Source organism: Rhea pennata, chromosome 19 (genome assembly GCF_028389875.1).
Source record: "Rhea pennata isolate bPtePen1 chromosome 19, bPtePen1.pri, whole genome shotgun sequence".
Taxonomy (NCBI): Eukaryota; Metazoa; Chordata; class Aves; order Rheiformes; family Rheidae; genus Rhea; species Rhea pennata.
Genome location: NC_084681.1, coordinates 3,892,899 through 3,917,466, shown reverse-complemented (window position 1 = coordinate 3,917,466; position 24,568 = coordinate 3,892,899). Strand labels below are relative to the sequence as shown.

Sequence of the window (24,568 nt, the reverse complement as noted above, 5' to 3'; positions counted from 1 at the left end):
TGTCTGCAGAAGAATCCTGCTGAGTATGAGCATTTCCTCTAACCAAAGCTATCCTGCTTCTTAGTCTTCCCGAAAAATTACAGTAAACCCATATATTCCCTTTGAGCGTTTCCAAGTACAACTGTGTTTGTGCTAAAAGGAGGTAAAGTTAACTTGTGGGATTTGTTGCGGGATAGGTTATCTTTCTCCAGAATCAATAGCATTTTTTGTTGCCATATTAGAATTGGGAGGGAACCACCATAAATTGAATTAGTGATCTCAGTGTATTTCCTAGTATTTTCTGGTGCTTTATCATAAAATGATGGAGTATAACCTCTTAAATGGAAGAATCCCGCTGGACCCTGGCTTCCCTGTTGGAAGTTGCAGTGGTGATTGATGTAGCGGAGAAACTAAATTAACTTTTCAGTGATAAAACGGTTGTGCAAGGAGAGGCTGGAAGCAGTGCAACTGTTCTTCTGTTCCCCATATTTTTAATGCTTTTGAAAAGCAAGGTTACTGGTACTGCCCCTAATCCATGATTTTGCTTTAAAGATCCCAAATAAAAAAAAATAAAATAGAACATTATTCCAGTGTGAATATTAAAGACATTTAATAATTTCTTCTCACAAGTTACTGAAAAGCTTATTTTATTGTGATTGAATGATCTAATTGCTTTTGGTCAAATCTTGTAAACCAAAAACATCCTGTAATTTCGTAGTGTAGAATTTACAGAGTAGAAACCTGTAGTGTAGACAGAATGAAAAAATCTGTTATATATTAGCTGCAGTACTCAAGAGTGAAGATCCTAATTTACATTATTATTTCCAAAGTGTGAAAATGTTTATTTTACAGAACAGTATTTATGGCAGCATATTTACTGCAGTTATTCATTCTTTTGTGCTAAGTTCAAAGCTTAAAACTCAGGTTACATCCTTCAGTGTATTTATATTTTTTATTGGAAAAATAAGGAACTGAATGCATTATCTCTCATCAAGAGTGGCGTCCTTCTCTGAAGTTGCTCTCTAGACTCTGTGGTTATGTGATAGGTGCTCAGAAACCCCTGGCAAGATCATTAGGATCAGTTGATACTACATTTCCGTGCTTTAATATAAAGGTTGAGAACATATCTCCTCTGAGGATTTTATTTACAAATGTGCATATATAAAAAGTTCCCAAACTATGCACTTGCAATCAAATAATAAATTCTAACCTAAAGGGGCATGTTTGACTCGCGTTGCATTTGCTACAGAGATGTTTTCTATCATGGTTAAGCATGGTTTCTGTTTTCTAAATAAAAGCATATGCAACTTTGTCAGGTATCTGATAGTTCATACAGAAAAAAAATCACCATTTTTATGGGTGCTCTGCTTTCCTGCGCTGGCAGCTCACTGGCAGTGATGATCACCCTTAAAGCCCAAATGCATTTTATCATGCTACGGGTTAGTGACCGGCAGCTTCAGTGTTTCTGGCCGCTGTTGATTTTTATCCCTGAAATGAAAATCCAGGAGATCGAGACGCTGTGACCTGGTCCTGCGCTGGTATTCGTCGCCTAGGAGTAAGCGAGCACGGCACCGGGCAGCGCGAGGGCTCGTGCGCCCGGCGTCTCCGAAACGGTTGCAGCACCAGTATTTGGTTGCGTAGGCTTGGACGTGGGGGGCGAGGAAGGCTGCCGCGGCTGCTCCGTGCTGTTACGTGCAGGCGTATCTAAATGGCAATTTGAGGGCTTGATTTGCATCTCACTGGTTTTCTGTTTATAGAAGAAATGTGATTGAACTGAACATAAGGGATAAAAGCTTAATTTTTTTTTCTTGTGTTAGATACTTCTGCCACAATTAGTTTTCACCTCTCGTCGTGCTTGTCATTAGTTGACTTCTCTTGAGTGTTACACTTGTTTTGAGGGGAGGAGAGGTAATTTTTTGTATGTTTTGGATTCTTTTGGAGTCTTAGTAACCCTGTTAAAACTCAGAATTTTGTTGTTCTTCTCACATGAGTTATTCTGGGCGCTTTTTTTCCTTTTTTTTTTGAGTTCTTTATAAAGAGAAGAACTATGTGCAACCCTTCCAGTGAGAAACTTGAGTATTTATCTTTTGTAACCATTTGACAGTACATTCTTGTGTGTGCTCTTTAAAAATACCACTATAAAGACTTAAAGTAAGTACACAATATATGTGTTGTCCAACTCCTAGACTATAGTAGATGCAGTGTGTACCTACACTCTGAAATGGAGTTTCTCTAGCTGTGTAAGACAGCAGAATTCCCAAGACAAAAGTAAGTTCATTAGGATTCAGGAAATTCACTTGAAAGCGGTTTTATACTTACGGTTGAAATCACATTTTTTTCTGATAGTTACAGGATTTGTTAAATATGGAGCAAGAATGTATCAATTAGCAGGAATGTGTTCAGGCTAAAATACCAATAATTATTTGGGTGGCATTCAGAAGTCAGTGCTTCCGTATGAGAATGGATTATGCATGGTGCTGTAAATTTTAATTTTGGCCTATTAGGGTGTAAAGCAAGGAGAATGAGATACTCTTTGTGCTGTCTCAGTGGATAAAATATTTCAATTACAATATATCCGACTGTGAAGCAGCTTCCCGTCAGTCTGTCGGCAAAATCCGCCCGCGCAGAACTGCAGGGTCGGTGCTCCTGACGCTGTAGGAACGTGGAAGGAGCTAACGTCTTGGAGTTATTCCAGTCTCTTGCCGTTTAAAGTGCTGTCGTGATCTTGTAGCTCTCCGTGCCCCTCCGTACTCGCGCTGCGGTTACTGTAAGCCGATTTCCTCCGTCGGAGTTGCTCACTTAGATGAACTGTGTTTCCTCCTTCCGCAGCTCCGCCGAAGACGGTCAAACCCCCCGAGGAACACCTGAAGGCTGAAAACATCCAGCTCTCCAATTCCTTCAACTACAGCGTGCTGCAGCATCTCGGCCAGTTCCCGCCGCTCATGCCCAACAAGCAGATCGTCGAGTCCAACAGCAGCAGCCAGCAGCCCGCTGGCGGGAGCAAGCCCGTCATGTCCTACGCGAGCGCTCTGCGGGCTCCGCCAAAGCCCAAGCCCCCGCCGGAGCAGGCAAAAAAGAATAGCGATCCCTTGTCTTTGTTTCAGGAACTTAGCCTAGGTAGTTCATCAGGTAGCAACGGCTTTTACTCCTATTTTAAATAACCAGAATATTTTTTTTAGAGAGAATTTAATTTTTATTTGTGTTGGTAGATCTAAGATAGTTGGGGCTTCTCCTGTAGTTGCAAATATTCCCTTTGTTTATATTAGTAAGTATATCCTCACTTAATTGCTTTGCTGCTAGACTTGCAACTAATTTTTTTTTTGATTATATTCCATTATTTTGCATTTTTTGATGTGGGTCAGATTTTTGGAAGCTTTTCTGTAGGAAAAAACACACATTATTTTTTAATTTTTGTAATGTTACCGATGTGTTGCATTCAACTAGCAGCTGAGAGGTTACCTGTGCAACTTAGAAAAGAAAAAAAGAAAAAAAAAAAAAGAAAAGAAAAAAAAAAGAAAGAAAGAAAAAAAAGAAAAGAAAGAAAAAAAAGAAAAAAGAAAAAAAGAAAAAAATGAAAAAAAGAAAAGAAAAAAGAAAAAAGTTTGTCTAAATTGTATTTAAAAAGATTGTAAGTAGCATTTACATTTATTCAATAACATTAGCATACTATGCTGGGTTTCTGTACCAGAAATGGCCAGTTAATGTAAAAATGTATGTTATTTCTGCTTAAATTCATTTAATTTTTTTTTTTAATAAAGGTGCAGCATCTTCTAAATACTTTCAGTTTTATCAGCTTTTTTGTGAAGGGATGCTGCATTCTCAGACTTTTATAGTTTTAGATTCTGTATGATGTGGTATTGTATTTTCCATCCACTGTAGGGTAAAGTAAAGGCATTCTTTGCAGACACCTATGCCATTGTTTGGAAACATTCAGATAAAAAGTATTGGTATACTTTAAAAAAAAAATACTCTACATTTTATTTTTGGACAAGCTAGTAATATAAGCTTGTTTGAAAAGTTAATTTGATAGGTTTTTTAAATGAATCATGAAGCTGAAAATAAATTTTTAGGTATGTTGGTGCTTAGTAGATTTAATAACTATTTTAAAAAAATTGCGTGAATTTAGTAAAATACCTTTTTGTTTGTTTGTTTAATTTTTTTCACTATGCATGTGTAAATGTTTGTAATCTGGCTTTTTCCTCCCCCGTTCTCCAGTGGTATAAAGAATTGTGCCGCTTTAATTTTTTTTTTCTGGTAAAACTTTTGGTACATTATTTGATGTTTACATTAAAATGTGACATTATACAAGGAAATTCAGATATTTTGCTAACTGTTTTGTTTGAGGAACATCATTAAAGAAGAGATTTAATGTTTGTCAAAGCTGCATCCAAATTAATCTAAATCTGTGCGGGATAATGGCTTTCAGGCTGTTTAAGTATATGAGTTCTGCTAAGTTCTCCACAAACCTGGCCCTTCAGGAGTATGTACTAAAAATAAAATTCTACGGGCTATGTAAAAATTAAAGAAACAAGTGTCAGTGGAAACTAGGAAGATAAATGTTGTCCGTAAAGACCTCTGCTTTTGCACACTGTTCGTACTTCTGCAGCTGGGGAGATAGAGAGGGGGTTTTTGTATAGTTTCTCCAGATAAGTAGTCCTCCTTTTACACTTGAAGAGATAACTTTAAATCTGGAAAATATTTAATTTTTACTGGGACTGGGGCTGGGTGTATTTACAATGTTCCTCCATTTATTACATGCAAGAATTAAAATTCTAGAGCTGTGTGGGGTGGTTTCAGATCTGCACAGCTGACCATGGGGTACCTTACTAATGCGCAGTGGCTGCTGCTGTATTCAATCAGATTTTTGCTCTGGTTACAATCAGTTTTTCTGCATTTGGCTTCATGTTGTAAGGTAAGGGTCTTTACATAATAAGGTTCATTTAAACTCAGTACACTGCAGAGGTTTGCATATAAATTTTTTATTATAAATCTTTGCTGGTTCATGGTTCAGAAACTTATCTGAAAAACAATTTTTTTTCTTTTGGCTGTGAAGAAAAAGATGCATAACTGGTTAATTTATTTCCTAATGTCTAAACCAAACGAGAGATGCTGGGGGAGGAGAAAGCCCCTGCCAATTACTGCTTCGCACTTCAGCATGTGGCATCACATCTAGAACACCCAAAATGAGCAAAGGCCAAATTCTGCAACCTGCAGTCAAGCAAAACCCCTATGAGCTTAAATGGGTTTTTGCTGAGCTGAGGGCTGCAGAAATAGGTCCACGGGAAGTTTATTTGCAGGGGCCGGACGTGTGCTCGGGAGCAGATAATCCCTTTCGGCGGAGCCGTGCCGGTTCCCGGCGGCTGGCCCAAGCGCTCCCCGAGCGGCGCCGCCTGGGACGGGCCGCGGTGCGAGGTGCCGCAAGCTTAGGCAGGGTTCAAATGCACTTCACCTCGCCGAGTTGGCATTGTAATTTCAGGGGTTTCAAAATCACTCATTTATATGGAGCAGTCTTTTGATTCTGTTCACCATATTTGAATATTAAACTAATAAACGTCACTTGTTAATTTACTGCTATCTGTGAATTAGTTAAGGGGAAAGCGGTCACACTTCACGTTTTATTCTTACTGTCTTACGCTGGCATTTTTTCTACTGTGGTTATGTTATGGATAAAGTGGCTTTTTTTTCTTTTTTTTCTTTCCTCTGAACTGACATTTTCCGTTATATAACTTTATAAAAATCCCCACAGGTTTTGCTTATAAATTTTCATAAGTGCTCTCGCCCGAGAGTTTGAGGAGAGTATGGTGGATATCTGCTAAATATCAACTTCGGAAATGTTTGGGATGAATCACTTTCATTTCTTGAAGTTAATATTTTTTTCCAAAAGATTATTTGTTTTAAAATGTCTTGTCTGGCCCATATACGTCATGTATATAGCCCTGAGTGGAATCTTTTCTTTTTAAAACAAATTGCCTAACTTTTATTGGTGTCATTGCTGCCTGAAGAACCTGTATTGTAAACTCTTTTAGGGCCTCGTCTGGCTCTTACTGAAATAATTTAAATCTTGCAGAAGGCTCCAGTGGGCACTGGCTCTGCAGTATATATGGAGCAGCTGCATTTATGGCGAAAATTTTAAAGTCTGAGCTTAGATTTTCAGTTTGTGTAAATTGTCTTAACTCAGAGGAAATGAATGGAGGCTTGGGTGTTTTCACCAGCTGAGTATTTGAGTCCATGACTTTTTTTTATAGCTAAAATATCACACTTTAAAGCTTATATATGTGTGTGTGTGTGTGTATATATAAATAAGTTCTGATTTTATTCTCTTTAATTTCACTTTTTCACGAGGAACATAGGGATGTCTCATGGGCAGATGTCATTACGATAGGAGCTAACGTAGTATTGAGAGATTTAAAATAAATTATTTGAACGAATCAGTATATTTTTTTTTAAATTTAAAATGGAGCTCCTGCCCTTTGAAAAGTTTCTTGACGAATTCGGTGGGTAGATTTTCCTCTCTCTGTTTGAAGAGTGAATTCATACGAAACCGGGAGCTTTCAAACTTGGTCTTAATGGAGTCAGAGCAGGAAACCGGAGGAGACGCTGTCTCGGGGCTCCGGTTCTTCCGCGGGGCGTCGCGGCTGGGGTCTCGGGGCGCCGGCCGCGCGCCCGGGTGAGTGCCGGCGCCTGCTCCGCGCGCTCGCCCTTCCTCCGCGCTCGAGTGCCGGCTGGTGCCTCCGAGGGGTCGTTGCCGGCTCTTCGTTACTCGTCCTGGAGGGAAGCTCCCACCGCCCCGGCAGTGGGGCAGGGGCGGCTTGTTCCAGCTCCTGAGACGACGGGCACCAAGCTCCTTTCTGCCCCGCCGTAGTTGCAGGCTCCCCAGGGTCCTCGCGCGTGCGGCTGGTCGCTGCCGCAAAGCGCCCGCGCCCCGGCCTTCGTGTGCCACGCGGCTCGGGGGGCGTGCTGCCTGGGCAGGACGAGCTTCGTGCCATCTCGTGCCCCTTTTTCATCAAGCTCTTTGTCAGATTTGGTCCCCTGCCGTAAGGCTGAACTGTGCCTTGCTCCGAACGTCCCTTCCTCGCAGAGTTGGGAGCTGGTTTGATGTGAACAGCCCGGGCAGAATCTGATCCTACGCGACTGATGGCACGTTTCAGATGAGTTGTGTTTAGCGTTTTCCCATCGTTGCACCTCGCTGGTCTGCCGAGAAGTACGTGGGGGGACTTTCAAATGAATTGCAGAACCCCCCGAATCCATGGGGAAACACATCCGACACCAGCAGGCACGGTGAGGTGGCACGTGACGCCCGCCGAGGGACGTGCTGGAACAGGGACAGGCTTGTTAAGCTCGGAGTTCTCAGAAGTGCTCACAGTGTCAAACTCATCTGAACCAAAGACGTGTTTTGGGGATAGTCCCCCTCCCTGTGCCGTCTGCTATCAGTCTTCACCCTTTACAAGGCTTCCCTGTTCCAGCAGGAGCCTTTAGTGTTTCCCCAATGCAAACAGTAAGTAACTCTTAGCACAAAAGCAGGCTGAGCTAGAATCACAGCCCTTTCACCCACCTTTTCTCCTGAAAGTTGACACCTAATATATATTGTACCGCTTTGTTTAATTACGTGGACTGTGGCATTACTGGCCCTTTCTCGGCGGGGTGTGAACGCTTCTGGTGAACCTGACCTTGCAAACCCCCTGGGTACTATTCGCTACTTTGATTAATTAATGTTTCGTTCCCAGATTTCTCGAGTTCTACTATGTTTTATGCAGAGGTTGCTGCTATAAGCGCTGCTTTTGCCACACGTGCAACACCTCTATGGTCAGTACAACTGAAAGCAGTAACTAAATGTGTTTGACTGGATTTTAGAGTAAACGCCAATGTAACAGAATCTGAACATCTCCAAATCAATAAGCCCACGAGGCTTTAGCCTCTCCCTGTCTCATCATTCAACTCATTTCATTTGTATTGTTAGTTTTTAAATTTCTAGTTTTCCTAGAAAAATTGTAGACAATTATCTTGTCAAGATAGATGGTGATGATCTATGGTGCCTATAAAAATTTGCACATCATATTCCTTGACACCAAATGCAGGCTCTTTCTCTTGGTGTAGGATATTTTCTCCAGTAGCATTTTGTTGGCTGTGTCAGGGAGCAAGGATTAAAGCAGAAATTCTAAGTTCTTTTCTTTCATTCCAGAAAAGTAAAAAGATCTTCAGCAAATGTAATGGAAGTATCGGTTGGATTTTGGGTTTTTAACAGCTTCAGTTGAGAAATGTTGAAAAGTTTTAACTTCATTAGGATTTAATATATGCTTTTGATAAATTACAGAAAGCGCTCTGAGATCTGAATTATCCAAAACTAGTTAGAAGATGTCAGTCCGTTTTCCATAGGATTTTCTCTCTCCCGAAGGGCAAGTACTTTCACAAGAGACCTGCTGTAAATTCATCGCTGTCTTCTCAGTGAGACTAATAGTAGTGGGCACAAAACTGAAGCAGCGCCCTGGGATTTGACCTGCCAAACTCTGCCCTGCAAAAAGGAGGGGGGGAAGGAAAAAAAAAAAAAAAAAGGCTCTGGGACTCGAGTCCTGTTCTGAACCAGTGCCTTGTGTTCAAATTCATTAAAAAGAAACTAGGCCAGAAATCAGCGTTTATGCCTTTCTCAGCATTTCCTTGCAGAAAACAGAAGAACAGCTCGCGTTGTACCTAGAGACGGCATGCGGCCCCGTGATGCCTGGAAGGCTCGAATTTGTATTCGTTAGCTGCACTGGAGTCAGAGCGCCTACAAGTGCGGCAAACCTCAACCAAAACAAAGCCACAAAGCTCCTTTCCTGCCCCTTGGAGATAACGGAGAGGGTGAGCAATTTGCGTGGATTCATTTCAGCCGGGTCGGGACGCTGGGAGGGCAGGTGGTGGCTCAGCACAGCCTGATGGTCCAGTATTGCAGTTTAAAAATACATATATAACATTCAAAGTGGCACTAGCCCGCCATGGGAAGCTGAAATTTATTTTAAACGAGGTTTAAGATGAGATTTGTTTTATAAATAGTTTCTGCCTGTCGGTCAAGTCTCCGGCATGCAAACGCCCGCCGTGGGACCAGGCCCGAGGTCGCAGCGCTCATCTGGGGCGACTCTCCCGGGCCGCCGAGCGCCCCTGCGGCCGCTGCGGACAGGCAGTCCTGGGGTCCGCGGGACCTGCTGGAGATAACCCCCGCCCTGCCAGCCCCCCAAAAGAGGGGGAAAGAGGTGACGACCGCAAGGAAGGGCTGGAGCAGAAAGGAATCAGTGCAAAAAGAAAGAGGGAAGTAATTAAGTAACCTTTGAGTGCACCTCGCTCTTCATACGCGCCGCCTCCAGCCTGAGCCGCAGAGGTGGGGTTTGGGCAGCGGCTTTGGAGCGGCCCGTTCGGCGGCTGCAGCCGCCAGCCGCGCGCGCTGCCCGGGTGCCCGGGGCCCGCCGAGCCCGGAGCCGGGAGGGAGCTCGCGCGCGGCGGCTCTCGCTGGCGCCGCGGTGTCTCTTCACGGGGAAGTGCCGTTTGGAGAGTTGAGCTCGCTGCTTGCTAAACAGGCAGTTTTGTTCCTCAGGGCTGTTAGTCTGGCACCTTTCTGCACATTAAATTCACACAACACAGCATTTAAAAATAAGGGAAGCAGACTCTCTCCGTGACTCGTGCCTGACAGCAAACCTTAGTTTCACATAAACAAAAAAGCTTCATGTTTTTCTCTTGCACTGGCTGCGATTTAGCGCTTGGATTGCGAGTGCAGCGGGCAGGCTTAGCAACGCCGCGGTCTCCCGTTAGAAGCACGAGGGCACCTTGCTCGCAGCGAAGGAGGACACGAACATTTCTTTCACATCTTTGGGCCGTGTTCACGTTATCCGTGGCCGTTTTCTGCCGTTTGCTCAGTTGAGAGAATGAAAACTCAGACCAGTTACACCTTCCCCCTCCCACTCCAGACGTTATATTCTTCTTTCCCTTGTACAAAGGCCAATTCCTTTTATTAACTCCCTTGAAACACATTATCAGCTCCCTGGCAGAGAGATTTGGATATGGCAGAACAAACCGGCCGGAGGAGCGGTGGCTTTCCCACTGTGAATACCAATGACCGATTTAACGGATGAGTCCCTCAGCAGCGCTTATTAATATCTGGAAAAGGAAAATGAAGTCATGCACATGCTTCTCCGTCTTGCAGGAAACATGCTGAAGCAGTGAATGATCAAAAAAGCCTCTTAACTTACAGCAGACAGAAAATGAGGCTTGGTGAGTTCACGAGCTTTAGGAAGGCATCGAGCCCAGCTGTCTGAGTTATAGTCTCTGGGTCCAAGGCCTCGCTGCATTAAGCAGTGTATTTTCTCTTACACACGAGTAAAGTGAGCACAGAGAAGCCATAAAGCCTCTGGATCCAGGCCAAACCCCATCACTTGGAGGAAGCTTCCCACCGCCCTCGCCGGGGCTGGGATGAGGCGTTCCAGCCCGGGCACAAGCAGGGGGGCATGCGTGAGGCCCCCTGCGGTCTGTTTGTCTAAAATATGTTCTTCTTGCTAATGAATATCAAATATAATTGGCCACATTGCTAATGGGAATAAATAGCTTCTTGGCTGGGCAACAAGCTGGCCTGTCAGGATAAGAAACAACCCAGAAATTACTTTTTTTGCTGAAGAAGCATAGCAAGAAGCAGCTGGTGCATGAAAAAAGGGTGTGCACAAAAGACTTTTGCAGGGGCATGGGAGGTCCCACCAGCACCACAAGCCAGGGCCTCTGTAGGCGCGTCCCATCCGTGTCACCCAGCTGGAGTCTTCCCTTGCTGGGGTGGAGTGGCGAGGCTCTGACTTTCGCACCCAAAGCTACGTTATCTCAACCCGTTGTGCATCCAAGGTACTGTCATTTTGCTGGGGGAGGCTGAGCTGGGAATGCCTTTAGACCTCCCAGCTGTTGCCCTCAGGTTCATCTGATGTTCTGCATGTGCTTGGGCATCCCAGAATGGGGCTGGGCACAGCAGGAGGGGTGCAAACTTTCTTCTCTGTTGTAGCATGTAAAGGCTCTCCCTAGAAATTAACCTCTGTTTTCCTCATACAATGAAAATGCAAATTAGGGATGTCAGCTCCGTATCCAAAAATAAGATTTCAAAACCATTTAGCATTTCACAATGGTTCAGTGACAACTTGAAGACTTCCAGTTGTCTCTCATTATGAGAGATGTAGGCAGAATTCCCCAGTTTATACTCAGATCTCAGCACCAATGAATGCTTTATCCCCAAACTTTATAATATACACGTTATTTGTAGTGCTTTTCAACTTCAAAGAGCTTGAAAAATTTTAATGCAACTGCACAAAAGCCCAGTATTCTTGCTGCCACTTTACTGATGGGAAAATTGAGACACACGATTGAGGAGCTGGTTTTCTGCAGCAAGAGCTCCAGCTGGATGCTGCTAGGACTTGGTTGCATAAAATGCTCGGACTGGCCCTGGTACGGCCATGGACAAGCCTTCGTTCTGCATGCTATGATCACTAGCAGAAAAATGGTCCTTAATTTCTTTAAGTATTTGAACAGCGAAATGTCACAATTCCAGATTTCTTCAAAATGATCTGAATTTTTCTGTTCTGAATTCTGTCTTCTTTTGGCTTTGAAACTGTGAATAGTTGGTGTTAGTCAGTGAGGGAATGAACACTTCTGTTTCCTTTTCTCCTGTTTTTCAAATTATCCAGTGGGGAAAAAAAACACAAAAGAAAGGCATTTTCCTGCTTGGAAAAATATTTCAAAAATGTTGAAGGAATTCTAAAACTGAACTGTAAACAAAACAACAACAACAACAAAAAACAAACAAACCCCACAACTTGGAAAGAAAAAGCTTTCCATCAAACACCTCCTTTCTATGACAGCTTGTGTGACTTTCCCGTTGGCAACAGGAATCACTGAGATATAAATTGCTAATTGTGTGAGTAATACGAATACCTTGTTATTTCCTGAGTTGCCTTTTCCTTTTCTTTCTCCCTCTTTTTTTTTTTTTTTTTTAGGTTAAAACGAGGACTACGGAGGTCCCCCTCCTGCTGCTGAGTGGGCTCCGGGCTGTGTAAAGGGCTCGGCGCCACGGGCCGGTCCCGCACACGGGGCACGGGAAGCGTGAGGCCGTGGTGAAGCTCTGGCCCCGGCGGCGCGGGGCGGCTGCGGGAGGGCGCTGCCCCTGCGAGGCAGCAAACGTTGGCAGTGTCACCCACCAGCGATGCCTCGGGCATCTCCTACGGTGAGCAGAGGAAGAAGAGCACGGACAGCAAGACCTTCTTTGTAGTATTTTGTGGCTGACTCTCCTGGGCGTTTAAATCCAATCCTTTTGTTTTTGACAGCTACCTTGGAGGATATTTCTTTGTATGTACTTTTATGTATGTATGCAGCGAGCAAGGCAGGATATTCTGTGAGTTCATTCACAAGGAACAAATGAGACCTACGTACAGTAAATACCATGCAGAATTACACCATAATACTGGCTCTAGCAGAATTTGATGGGCCATGTGATTCATCCCTCAAAAATCATCGTGCAGAAAATCATACTACTGGAAGATTATGCTTTTTATTAAAAGAAAATATCATTTATGTTCAGTACTTCTTGGCTTTGCCATCAAAGTTTAAGTAGAACAGAAATCATGATTTTGGGGTTTTCTTTTGTGCTTAATTCAGAAGAATAGAAGTGCACAGTGTAAATTTGTAGGCTATTTTTTTTTTCCCTATGCTAGTGGAAGTCTGGTTTTATTTTAACACTGCGAACAATAGAATAGTGTAAGGATCTCCAACTAATTCACGACTGATGAACTGAAACTTCTCTGGGAGGTACAGGAGTGTGGTACAAATAGGGAAATGGACTCACTGAGGAGCTAGTGTTTTTCACCGATTCTCTCTGACCAAGTCAGGAATAAAGCCTGATACCTGTTAGCCCAGCTAGATTGTATATTTTCCGCCTAAAAATGATGTCCTTTATGTGGCTTGCGCTCACTCACACATGCGTTTTTCCTTGACTGCATCAGCTCAATGCATCTCCAAACTGCAAATCACCTCCCTCAGCTTCCAGCAGGGTGAAAGTACAAAGTGCAGTAGAGCAGAGTGACATTTACTGATGACCCATGCTGTTGTTCTTAATGCTTTTTCTCCTTTCTTAGAAAACTGAAAGAAAATAATAATTGTAATTGAACATCTCTTGGTTCAGTAATGACTTAGTTAATGGAGTGGCAGTAAACATGATATAGTGGTATCCAGACATTTTTAAAAATATATATTTTTTCCAAACACTTTCCGGCTTTTTAAGCAAGGGTGGGTGATGGGAACATTAGTGCTCTGGTTCTGCATCCATACAGGTCTCCCAAGGATTCTGGGGGAAGCGAGGCAAGGCAATCAGAAGGAGAATAATTCCACAGATGAAGAGCAGGGCGAAGGAGGCACAAGCACAGGCAAAAGACCAAGAGTAACTGTACTCAATCCAGACTGTCTCCTTACTGTCAATCATCCTTTTCACAGATTGTCTCATGACTTCAACAGAGATGATGATGCAGAGACCTGAAGGAAGATGAGAGCAGTGGGTTGAACAGCCAGCTGTCAATTTTTCATCCTTAATTAACCATCTTATCTGCCTTTTTGCATAGAAAAATTGCAGTGAGCTTCACAGGTGAGTCATTGACTTTAATATTTGAAGAACCAACAATAACAACTGCTCTGATCTCTGCTAAAACTCAGACCATGTAAGTTGATTATTAGCTTCTAGGAAGACCTGCAGGTTTGTTTCTCCACATTTTCCTATGAACTAAGTGCAAGTATTTCAGCACCAACCCTCCTACCTGCAAAGGTGTAGAACATGGAAGCTGGCTTCAGCAGATAGTCCCTCTTTTTCCCAAAGGAGAAGAGGACACAGATTGTTCCGATGATTGCAAAGCCAACACTGAAGATGGCAATGGCTGCAGCTGAAATGCTGTATTCTGCCAAAGCAAAACAAAGACCAAAAATAGTAAACGTCTGCACATTTCGAGCATGCTTCCATCAGCTATTGCAGAAGGTCAGTCAGAACGAGGTATCTTCTCATTGCTGTAAAGGGAGGGAGGACTCATTCTAATGATTTCTCTCAGATAAAAGCAGTAGCAAATATTGGCCATGTTTCTTTTGAATTTAAAGAGTGTAAAAAACAGAGAGAACAAAAGAGGGAATCTTTTTGGGAGCACATACTGAAGGAGCAATTGGTGACCACATTGGCCTGCTGAAGCTCTGGGCTGGAGTCAGGTCAACCCTGCTGCATAGATGTTATTGTTGGGATTACTGCACTCCGTGTTCTCATTTCTTCCATCAATCCACACTCTTCTCTTACAGTAAATAGACAGCTTTAGGCTATTTTTATTCTAGAGCCATATTACAGGATCTCTGTGAGGCCCCAGTGCGTGGTGCCAATGTTGCACCGATACAGAAAGACAGTTGTAAGCGCCATAGGGCTCCAAATTAGAGCTGCCAAACCAGACTAAGTAGGAGGGAGGCCAGAGGTGAAGTGTTTGCATAGCCTCTTTTTCTTTTCTATAAAACAATGATTTCTAGTTCTGTGAAAATTCAGCTTCTCAAGGGCAGAGGATTAAACCTTCCATAAAATGCCCTCTCTTTTGATAAACTTGTTAGGATATGCACCAGATAATTCACCCAGCAAAGCACAGTTCAGTGTCTGAATGGTGGGGAAAGATTGCTATTTGAATAATTCAGACCTTCATTTACATATTGCATTCGTTTTCAGATTAGTTTAATATTTAACATATGTAGCCATGCATGAACATCATCGTGCCTGATGGTATTTGCCTTTCAAACCATTAAAAAATATATCTTCTAGGCAAAATCACAAAGAATCTTTTTGCCTGATACTAATTAGCTCCCATCAAAATGGAGCTATTTCTGTGAAAGTGAATAGCACTTATTCTTTGTTCTCTTTGCTTTCATACCACAATTTTATTATAATTTTCTTAAAGTTTTTCTTTTGGGTTTTCTTTACTATGTGTTAGAACTGCCTGAAAGAGTTAGTTTCAGTATAAAAATCTTTTGCTATGGCTTAGGCTTTTTCTTCAAAGAAAGTAAGTTCTTTCCAAATTTCTTCTGAAATGACCAAGAAAACATTGGATACACTTTTAAGATCAGATGGATAGATCTAGCAGCATATAAATAAACAAAAGCAGGTAGCTCAGATATATGCTCTTTTACCCATTTAAAATTCACAAACTTTCTTGCCTTGGGAAACTGCTTCTTTAGAAAACCTGTGCTGCAGGGTTTTCCATCATTTTAATTTCCACTGGAAGCAGAGCAGATTGTTTAATATGTGTAATGTAATTGTCAATTCATTTACTCCACACTAAAATATGTTATGTGGCAAACTACAAAGGAATTTGTCCTCAATGAAAAGGCAAGAAAGAGAGAAGAACACATTAGATTAGTGCTAAAAAATATTTTGCTTTAAAAGGGACTGATTAGAAATGAATAATTTGTCTGTGAAAGACCATTTTCAAAACCCATGCTGTGTAAATACTGTCTGTAAGTGTATTTACAGAATCTCCCTTCCGCCCTGTCACTGATCACTCTGTTTTTTATGTGACTTTCTTACAAAATCAGTATCAAGCATAAAATTCCTAATGGTTTTCACAGAGTCTCTGTACTTCTTTTCAGGGTCAAGACTCTGCTCGGCATATGATTTATTTATTTAGACTTTATTAATGTCTTCTTCCTTTGATGGTAAAGGTTTAGAGTGTAGAAGATAGTGCCAATGGTGTGAATGTCATTTTTTATGATGAAAAGACTTTTCCAGTTTTGGTGCGTATTGATATTGTCACATATTTGTGGGAAAACTTTGAATAAGGTCATGTTTAAGAGTGGAGGCAACTTATATATAAAAATTATTCTTCCTAGAAAGCTGGTATTTGACCTTGTTCAGAGCCTTTTTACATTATTGCAGCTGACATCATAACTGGTTGAAATTCCTTCACTGATTTCAGTGGAACCAAGATCGAATGCTCATTTGGGGGACTGGGGACCCAGTCACTAGATCTTCTGTGCACCCAGTTCATGCAATGTTAGGAAAATGTTTTTCAGGCTCCATTCTTACCTTTCTGGGTGGTTACTTCAAATATCTCTGAGCTCTCTCCGGGAGTGAAGTGCTTAAAGTAGGAACAGTTGCTTTCTGAAGAACAAAGGGAAATTTAATTTTGTGAGCTCAGGAACCTCTGATAAAATGCAGTAGAATTAACTTTGCTTTTTATTGAAGTGTCATACTTAAAACACTTTTAAAGTACAGGCTAATGGGATCTCGATTCTGCTGCAGACCTCCAGCAAACTCTTCTTTCAAGAATGAAGATGGCAATGAGTGATCTACCACAAATATTTAGGCCTCAAGTTCTCAAAACAGCTCAAGGAGTGCATTAACAGGCCTAAAAATTGTGCTCCTTGTCCTCCTGTTGGAGAACATTTTCTGCAAAAGGGCAATAGGGGGACAAACTGCCAGTTTGATGACTTCCTCTAACATTTGAACTTTACTTGACATGTTGTATCAATCACAGTTGTATCCCAACCTGCTAAGGGAATGGAGGGGACGGTGACACTGAGAAATCGGAGCTGAATCTGCTGTGTTTGGGAGCAGAAGAATGTCATTTGCTTGGCAGGCTATGGTAGCGTGGACAAGGTTGAAGCCACTGCTGCTACCTTTTGGAGGCTGCTCCCTCCGAGAGCTTTGCGCACTGATTGTGCTTCTATTTCAAGCATGAATTATAGATAATTTTTCTCATTCTGTCTTTGGCCGTTACTCCATGGCTGTATTTCCTGGTAATGAGACTCCCTGTGCCCACAGCTGAGTTAGCATCTCAGTTTGCTCCCCTTTGCAGCTGCCTCTGCCAACGGCTCTGTATGAGCATCACCGCATATGGACCTCTTTGGGCTGTACGAGGATCGCCTGTGCCGAGCCTGGGCTCCAAAAAGGGAGGATCAAGTGTCCTCATCCACCTCCTCCCTCCCTGATCTTCCCTTCTCCAGCTCCTATCCCTCACTGCGGCAGTGACTGGGAGGGAAGAAGTAGCCCAGAAAAGTCTGCTGCATGGTGCCTTCCTAGGGTCACTGCGCTGCGGGTCACCGCGCGGAGACTGCGCCAATGCCACAAAGCCTGTGACATTTTTCTATGACAGGGAGGATGCAGCTTTTTTCTTCTGACTGTCAGATGCTTGACACAAGCTATCTAAAGCTGCAAACAAAGATTGTAAAAGGAAGGAAAGGCTAATAAAAGCCACACAAGTCAAGGGCAAATAGGATATCATACAACCTGACTTTATCAAAGTTCGCTCCCGTCAGGCTAGTGAATTAACTTAATTTGATAAGATAGCAGAGTTAGATAATGGGAGCTTAATGGAGTTCCTCTATCTGGACTGTAAGTGAGCATGCTGCCAGATAAGCAGGATATTTGTAGAGAATATTTGTAATCTATAAGTAGGGGATGTTTGTAAGCTGAGTAAGGATCATGATCATGGGCAGGGAAATAATGACTGGGGGGAAGTTTCTAGCTGAGTCTCTGAAAGACACAGCTTTGGTATGGTGTGGTTTAATACTCAGCATAGGCAAATTAAGCAAGCGAGGGCTTGTGGTTAGTGTCAATAAATGTATAGGAGCTGCGGATGGAAATAAACAATAGGCAGGAGAAATATTATTTAAGTTAGAGAGAGATACGAGAGCAAACTGTTATAAATTTGTCAGGAAAGTCTTGAGACTGGAAATTAGGAGAAAGGTGGTTTTCCATGCTTGGGAGGCATTGGACTATGTGACTTATTTCTAAAGAGGGACGTAGAGCAGGAACAAAACAATCAATAGATGGGGCTCGATATTTTGCAAGACATGATATGACAGGATGCTAATGTGCAGGAGACCCCACTAGCCTGTGTGCCTGGTCTGGGACTCAGTAGCACTATGAAACACATCTCTGCAGGTCCAGAACAAGACACTGCTTTCAGCCTCCAGCTGAAGCACTGGAATAGGATGGGGAAGGGTCTTCTGAGGACCTATTGATTTTAAGCTTTGGCAGCAGTTGTGGTTGGATGGAGCATGTTCTCACTATTTATAACCTATTTAATTGAAGGTTTGAAGGGGATGCAGAGCTGAGAGAACAATTGCTTGCCAAGAATTTGGCTGGAATTGTGCAATCATCGAGGTGCCACAAGCAGCGCCAGTGCTCTGATTGAGCTATTCTCCTGAGCAGACGCTTGAGAGGACATGTTCAGCACCTCTCGTTCTGCACCCTGTACTTCAGCTTGCAGGGAACAGGGGAAACCTGCCAAGACTGCATGAAATACAACCACTGTCAGTGGGCATTTTGTTAACATCAGCATCTCTTTTCTGTTAAATAATGAAGTTACTGAACTTTGTGAATTTTTGAGAATAAGTCTGGGGGCCGAGTATGCTCCATGTTGCCGGCCTGCATCGTCTCCAGACCAGGATACGCTGGTTCAGTGTAAGACTGTTGCCATGAGGCAAAGTCTGAGCAAGTGTCCCCGGTGCACAGAGACTGTGCAGGGTGCACTGCCTTTTTTCTGCCCAGGGAGAGCATACTACATTTCTGTAACTGCTGTGGCGCCTCTTGGACACACTGCATGAGAGCATCTGACCATTAGTGGCTGTGAACAAAGGAACCTCTGTGGAAACATTTACTTCTATGAAAATATTGTCTATTTACAGCACTAATTTCTAGTGGCAACAAGATACCAGTTGAGTTCTTTTGTTTCTCCTAGCACATAAATGGTAGATTTTAGAGTTACTAATTCAAGGAAGATTTATTTTCTCTCTCCAAAGAGATAGACAATTCTAAAGCAGCATATTGGAGCCCATTAGTGGAAGATTCCTCTGAGACGTTGTCTTGTGTTGCGTTCTCAGGTTCTCCTTTGTCTGCAACTAGGTTAGTGGTTGTTCAGCTCTGGGATCTCCTGACCAGCTCTTTATAATTCCTGAAAATGACCATGGCAAACATGTTTGAACTCAAAAATCTGCTACTAAAACTGCAAATGATGAGTCCAAGAGAGCAACACATCCCTGAGTAAGCAGGGCTTGGGCAGCTGCAGACTTTTGCCAACAACCTAGTGGTGGTCGAGCATGAAAATCACTGCTGGTGATAGGAGGCTGGCTCAGGGGTCCATTTACTCCTGTGCTAAAGGGTAGGGAGACAGGATGAAGCTGAGACACTTCATCTTGAATTCATTGGTTTGACTTCTAATTAATTCTGCGAAGAGGAAAGTGTGAACTAGGAATCCCCAAGGATGCTGACTGTACAAAGCCGGCAGTCAAACCCATCCAGCCATGGTGTGATCTTTCACAGCTCTGCGCAGACGGCAGATGGATAACTTATGTATATGACAGATAACTAGTAGATAACGCCACCCTGGTTTGAGAGCAGCTGGGTCAGCGTGGCACATCCATTGTAGCACAGTGCTATGATGGATGAGCAGAGAGATGGAGAGACTCTATTGATGGATGCATGGTGGAGGGGACCATTCCTGCTTCTATCTTGAACAACTACGTAATAGCTACATAAGCATATTACCCAACACTAAAATGACATGTAAGTCATAATAAAATCACATTTACAGGAGGCTGCATAGTTCAACATAGGATCTGGTTCTATCCTGAAAATAGCAAAGGGTCTGAAATCAGCACCCACACCGTGACGTATTTTTCATGTGTACTTGCTTTTAAACTAGAACATAGGCAAAAAAGGAATTGGTTATTTGTGTTACCCTTATGCTAAGGAGCCCTAGTCTTCAAGTGAGTGCTCTTCCAAAGTCTCCTTCCACTTGACTGAGCCAAGGCAATCCCCCTTCCTGCCCAAGCAGGGTCAGCGGCTGGGGGGCACTGGGAAGCCTCTTTTAGAGAAGGACTCATCTACAGGAAAAAAGGCTGGTTCTGTGTGTGGTAGCTTAAAGCATAGCTCTTGAAAGATATGCTAAATGGGGTTATCACATAAATGAGTTAGCTTTGGGAAGATATTCATATTGATAAATGCAGTTATTGTGGGACAGTAATGCCAGGTTGTTGTTTTTGGTGAAATGATATACTGTTTTCAGTTTAAAGATACTTCGGTGCTCTGCTAAGCTGGGAATATCTGTATCAACAAAGTCCCCTCTTATTCAAGAGACCTGAGGGACTTCAATCCCTCTTGTGGGCATCATGAATTAGAGAAAAGCCCATTTGTCACACCACATTTACATAATGCATAGGTTTTCTAATGGATAATACTTTGTGGCAGTCTTGGTTTCTCTCCACCACTAATTGCATAATTTCTGTCACGATGTCACCTAGTTTGCTGACGGGCCCAGTTCAGGGGCTCTGAAGTCCCAAAGGCAAGTGTGAACTCAGAAGTGTCTGTAGTTCAGACACTGCCCTCCCACTTCCTGGTCACCTTTGTTTACAGCACTCCTAGTCCCTTGCCATCAGGTCCATGATTTTTGGATGACTTCTGTGCGCAAGGAAATGGGCTAATTCATCTTTCCTCTATTTCTGCAGAGCCAGTCCCTCCTGCCACTCATAGCTATGAGGAGCCTGAGGGCAGCTATGGCAGCCACAAAATGAAGCAAGAGCAAGGAACTAAGGTTGAGCCTCTGGGTGCCACGATGTGGAGTCCTCCTGGAGAAAGGAAGGTTAGATAAGCAGATGTTTGGGGCATGCAGAGTTTAAGGGGTGGCAGCCATCACCAATCGGCATGGGGTAGAGGTTGGAGTCAGTCTTACTCTCGAACCTGAGAAGGATTCTAGTAGTGGGGTTTCTGTGGCGTGCTGGATGGTTAGAAAGAGCTGGATGAGGGATGTTTTTAATCTGAGATTGTCACTTGTATTAAATTCAGAGGACAGGAGCTGTTGCCGTATTAGTGGAGGCACTGAAACTTAAGGTGAGGGCTGAGTGATGGAACGGGCTAGACCTTGGGTTTTCACAAGGCCATCAAAGCCAGGGGAAGCCAGAGGACAGGCTCTGAAACACACAGAGATAGTAGGTCTGAATAGTTCGTAATAGTCTTGCAGGGTGAGTCTCTTGTATGGATGGGAATGGGACACCTGCTGGTTACCCCATTTGCTCTGGTTCTTTTCCTATCAGACTTGAGTTGCCTAAATTCAGACTCGTATATTTAACACAAACAATTTTACCTGATTGTGGCAGACCCAGGCTATAGAGCATCGCCTGTGCTACCATCCTGCAGGTGCACAAGAGCAGACTTTTTTAGGATGACACCTACATTGGAGTTAAAGATTGGCAGCGATGGAGGACTCTGTCACACTCTCTAGTAAACAGCTCCAATGGTCCATTGATCACAGTTAAAAATGTCCCTACATTAATCTGAATTTGCCCGGATTTAACTGTCACCTTCTTGATATTTTTACTCCTCACAGTAGCATGCCAAACCCTTTTCCAATTTGTCAACATCCTCTAAAGAGTGTTGTTAAATTTTAAACCTCTTTGCCTAAATCACAGGCCTGCTTTGTAGACTATGAGCCAAGTCATCTTCCACATTTTGCACTGTGCTAAGCTCAAAAACTAATAAATAATATTAATAGTGCCATCCATTTCTTCCGAAGAGTGACTAGTAAATGGTTATTAACGCAGTAATAAATTCGTTTGTTTCTTTTCCATTCATAGCACTAATATCTGATTCAATATCTGAATCATCTCATGATTTTCAGGAAAACTGATGTCCACCGATGTTCTTTTACTCCGTATTTGTTCATTTGTTCATACTACAAAAACATACTAGCCTGTCAAGCTGCCTGTGGTGTGGCTGAGCTGCTGGTGGAGGGTCTGGTTCAGTATCTCCACAATTACCGATTCGTTCACTGTGCCTGTTAGTCAGGCAGTGCAGGGACATGATTCCAAGTCTGTGCAAGCACATGCTGATGTCTGTCAAAGATAGTAGCCACTTTCACGCTGCCCTGCCTGCAAATCTGCTTTCTGGAGACAGCTGGGTATTTATGAGTTTTCTATTTGTCCTGCAGTTGGTGTAATTTTGGTGTTTATCAGCCAATTTCTATTATTTTTCTTTTGTGTGAGTTTTCTTCCACATGCAAAGAAAGGCATACAGTGAGGAATATGTAAGTGCCTACGTGAGAGACATTAAGTTTCCAGATCACGCGCTCTCAAATTTGGCTAGAGGCAGATCTGAACACTGTGGACTAGCTCCTTGCTTCAGAATAAATAATTTTGCCAAATAGATAAAGGATTACAGTAATATAGAGCATATACAGTAAGCATAGGCAGTAAGATTTGCATGAGAACTTTTCAAATATGTGTTAACATATATATTTCATTTCAAACAGCAAATCTAACATGAAAGCAATTCTGTTATTTCTGTTCTGGAAGGAAGCCAGTTCCCTATTAGCCTTCTCAAAAAGCAGCGTAGTTCAGTCACGACTAGAGTATATTAGTACACGCTGTGTGAATGTTGCTGACTTTGCAATCAGCAAATATATAATGAGCTCCTTTTACCACGGGAATGTAACGGTCTTCCTGGAAACCAGCTATGATCACTCCTCTGCCACCCTTCCTATTGATTTGGGTGGAATAACTTGCAATGAAGAAATGTATCCGATTAGGCTGCTTTCAGCCGCAAGCTCAGGGCTTTCCTTCACTGCAAGGTAGGGAGACTCAGGAAAGCAGTGACAAATCATTTCTAACTCCGTTTACAACCTTTTTTTGGAAGCTGGTAAATCACAGCCCTGCTCACAGCCCCAAGCAATGACTGTTATTGAAATAGCCTGTGGATAACTTAATAACTGTCATGAAAAAGCTGTTGCTTCATAGCTATCTGAAGCAGGAAACCCTTCTAGAGATGCAGCCATGCAGGGTGGCCCAGTCCTGCAAACCCTCCTCTGCTGACGCTTGTTGAAGTTCGCGTGGGTTTGCCCGAGTGCCGTGGGACCATGGGCAGATGTCAGCAAGATATCCTCCATCCAGTCTGTGATTTCCACCGTGTCCGATCCTTTTCCCTGCATACCCGCCCCTCTCTTGGCTGTGCAGGGACTGATGACTTAAATATGGTTAAAAATATATTTGCAAGGCAATGCAGCTCACTTGCACAACACGAGAAATGGGAACAGGCGGTGTTTGCAGGGTGATACGAAAGCAAAGCACCAGGCAGCGCCATGCCAGATTAAGAGCCGGGGGACAGACACTGTACTTTGTTTCTGCTGTGTCCTGTAACCTCAACCGCCTGATGCTTTCTCCCACGGGTTTTGTGCGCGGTTGGGGAACGAGCGCTGTCACGTACCTCCCGGCAGGCTTATCGGCCCGCAGCCCTTCACCTTGGCGCCCTGCTCCTGCACGAAGATCCGTTTCGTGCAGAGCCGCCACAGCCCGAAGTGAGCCGCTTCGCAGGTGGCATTGTAACTCTTCACCTCGGGGCTCAGCACGGCCCAGTGGTCCGTCACGACGGCAGCGAAGAGGAGCGAGACGCCAACCAGGATGACGGAGAAAGTCAGCCGGATCTTCAGGGGTTTGCTCTCGTCCATGCTGCTCCGCGCGGCGGGGGGGAATGCGCAGGCTGGCCGCTCGCCGGGCCGGGCCGCGCTCGCGTGGAGCCGCGTCGCCGGCTATCTCCCGACGCCCCGGCGCACCCGAGCGTCTTCAAATGTCAGCGGGGCGGCCGCCAGGGCAGCTGCTGGGAGCCGTCAGCGCCGGGGGCGCGCGGCCCCGGCTGGCGCGCGCGCTGCGGGCAGCGCCCGGCGGGCTCAGCGTTTCCCCGCCATCGCCTGGAGGGTTTCGCCAGCTGCTGCTGCAGCCGCCGTGGGAGGACGGCAGCCGTCTGACTTGCAGCCTGCCCAGAAATAGGCATGGACAGAAGGATTAACTTTTCGGCTAGGTTAGGGAGAAAACAGCTGTGCTTGTAATAATGCTGGGCCTGAGCTCGGTTTGGCTGTAAATAGCTGACTAACAGCCCCAGAGCCAGCGAGGGGTGCGCGCGGCCCTCGGGCTCGCGTCGGTGTTTGCAAGGAGAAGTTTAGACGTCGCTCCAGCGCGAGCCCTGCTGCGGACACGCAGAGCGGGGAAACGGCGGCGAGAACACACTGGCTGTGCCTGAAGCACAGAGAAAAAATAATTCTTCTTTTTAATGGAAATATTTTTGAATTAACCTAAATGTTTTGCTCAGGCTGAAGGAAAATGTTTTGGCCTGAGAGCCATCTTGTATGGCATCTGAAGTTCAACATGTGAACTATGGCAAGTACGTATTTCATCAATTTAAACAAGTTGTTTTGCACTTTGAGAACACTGAAACAAAATCATTTGGCATTTTTATTTCCTCCCTTCCCTCCCCCTCCTCTTTTTTTATTTAATAGTGGGAACTAGTGACTGAGCTTGATTTGATTTCACAGCTCATTCCAGTTCTGTGTTGGCTCTGAAGCGTCTTGTTCATCAACATGTTTCCCCTTGGCCCTAGCTAAAATACTTATCCTCGTTTTGTATGCTGAGAGAAATCTCTGGTCGCGGCTGCAGCGGGGCTGGTTTCTTGGGGCTGGCTCCCACCCGCCATGGGCGGCCCTGGGGTGGGAGGGAGGCGCGGGCCCCGCTCGCCATTTTGCAGCTCCCGCTGTCTCGCACCGATGGT

General features: G+C 43.9%; 2 protein-coding genes across 5 annotated transcripts in view; one reads left to right on the top strand and one right to left on the bottom strand.

Annotated features, from left to right (window-relative positions):
• HELZ (helicase with zinc finger) overlaps window positions 1–3,457 on the top strand; it is a 91,160-nt gene extending 87,703 nt beyond the window's left edge. For all 4 annotated transcript variants that reach the window (XM_062591750.1, XM_062591749.1, XM_062591751.1 and 1 more), the window contains one exon: window positions 2,809–3,457. In XM_062591750.1, the coding sequence (XP_062447734.1) occupies window positions 2,809–3,140 (332 nt within the window). In that variant the 3' untranslated portion in view covers window positions 3,141–3,457. The remainder of the gene's footprint in view (window positions 1–2,808) is intronic.
• Window positions 3,458–12,510: 9,053 nt separating this feature from the next.
• Window positions 12,511–23,558, bottom strand: CACNG1 (calcium voltage-gated channel auxiliary subunit gamma 1). Its single transcript, XM_062591760.1, has 4 exons — window positions 23,234–23,558; window positions 16,061–16,135; window positions 13,776–13,913; window positions 12,511–13,497 (listed from the first exon to the last, which is right to left on the bottom strand). The coding sequence occupies exons 1-4, from the start codon at window positions 23,472–23,474 to the stop codon at window positions 13,271–13,273; spliced, it is 681 nt and encodes a 226-aa protein (XP_062447744.1). The 5' UTR covers window positions 23,475–23,558; the 3' UTR covers window positions 12,511–13,270.
• Window positions 23,559–24,568: the final 1,010 nt, after the last annotated feature.

Coding starts and splice junctions, on each gene's coding strand:
- CACNG1 (XM_062591760.1), bottom strand. CDS start 23,474: ATGGACGAGAGCAAACCCCTGAAGATCCGGCTGACTTTCTCCGTCATC. Junction 16,136..23,233: donor GCCGATAAGCCTGCCGGGAG/GTACGTGACAGC, acceptor TTTGTTCTTCAG/AAAGCAACTGTTCCTACTTT. Junction 13,498..13,775: donor CATGTTCTACACCTTTGCAG/GTAGGAGGGTTG, acceptor ATCTTCCTTCAG/GTCTCTGCATCATCATCTCT.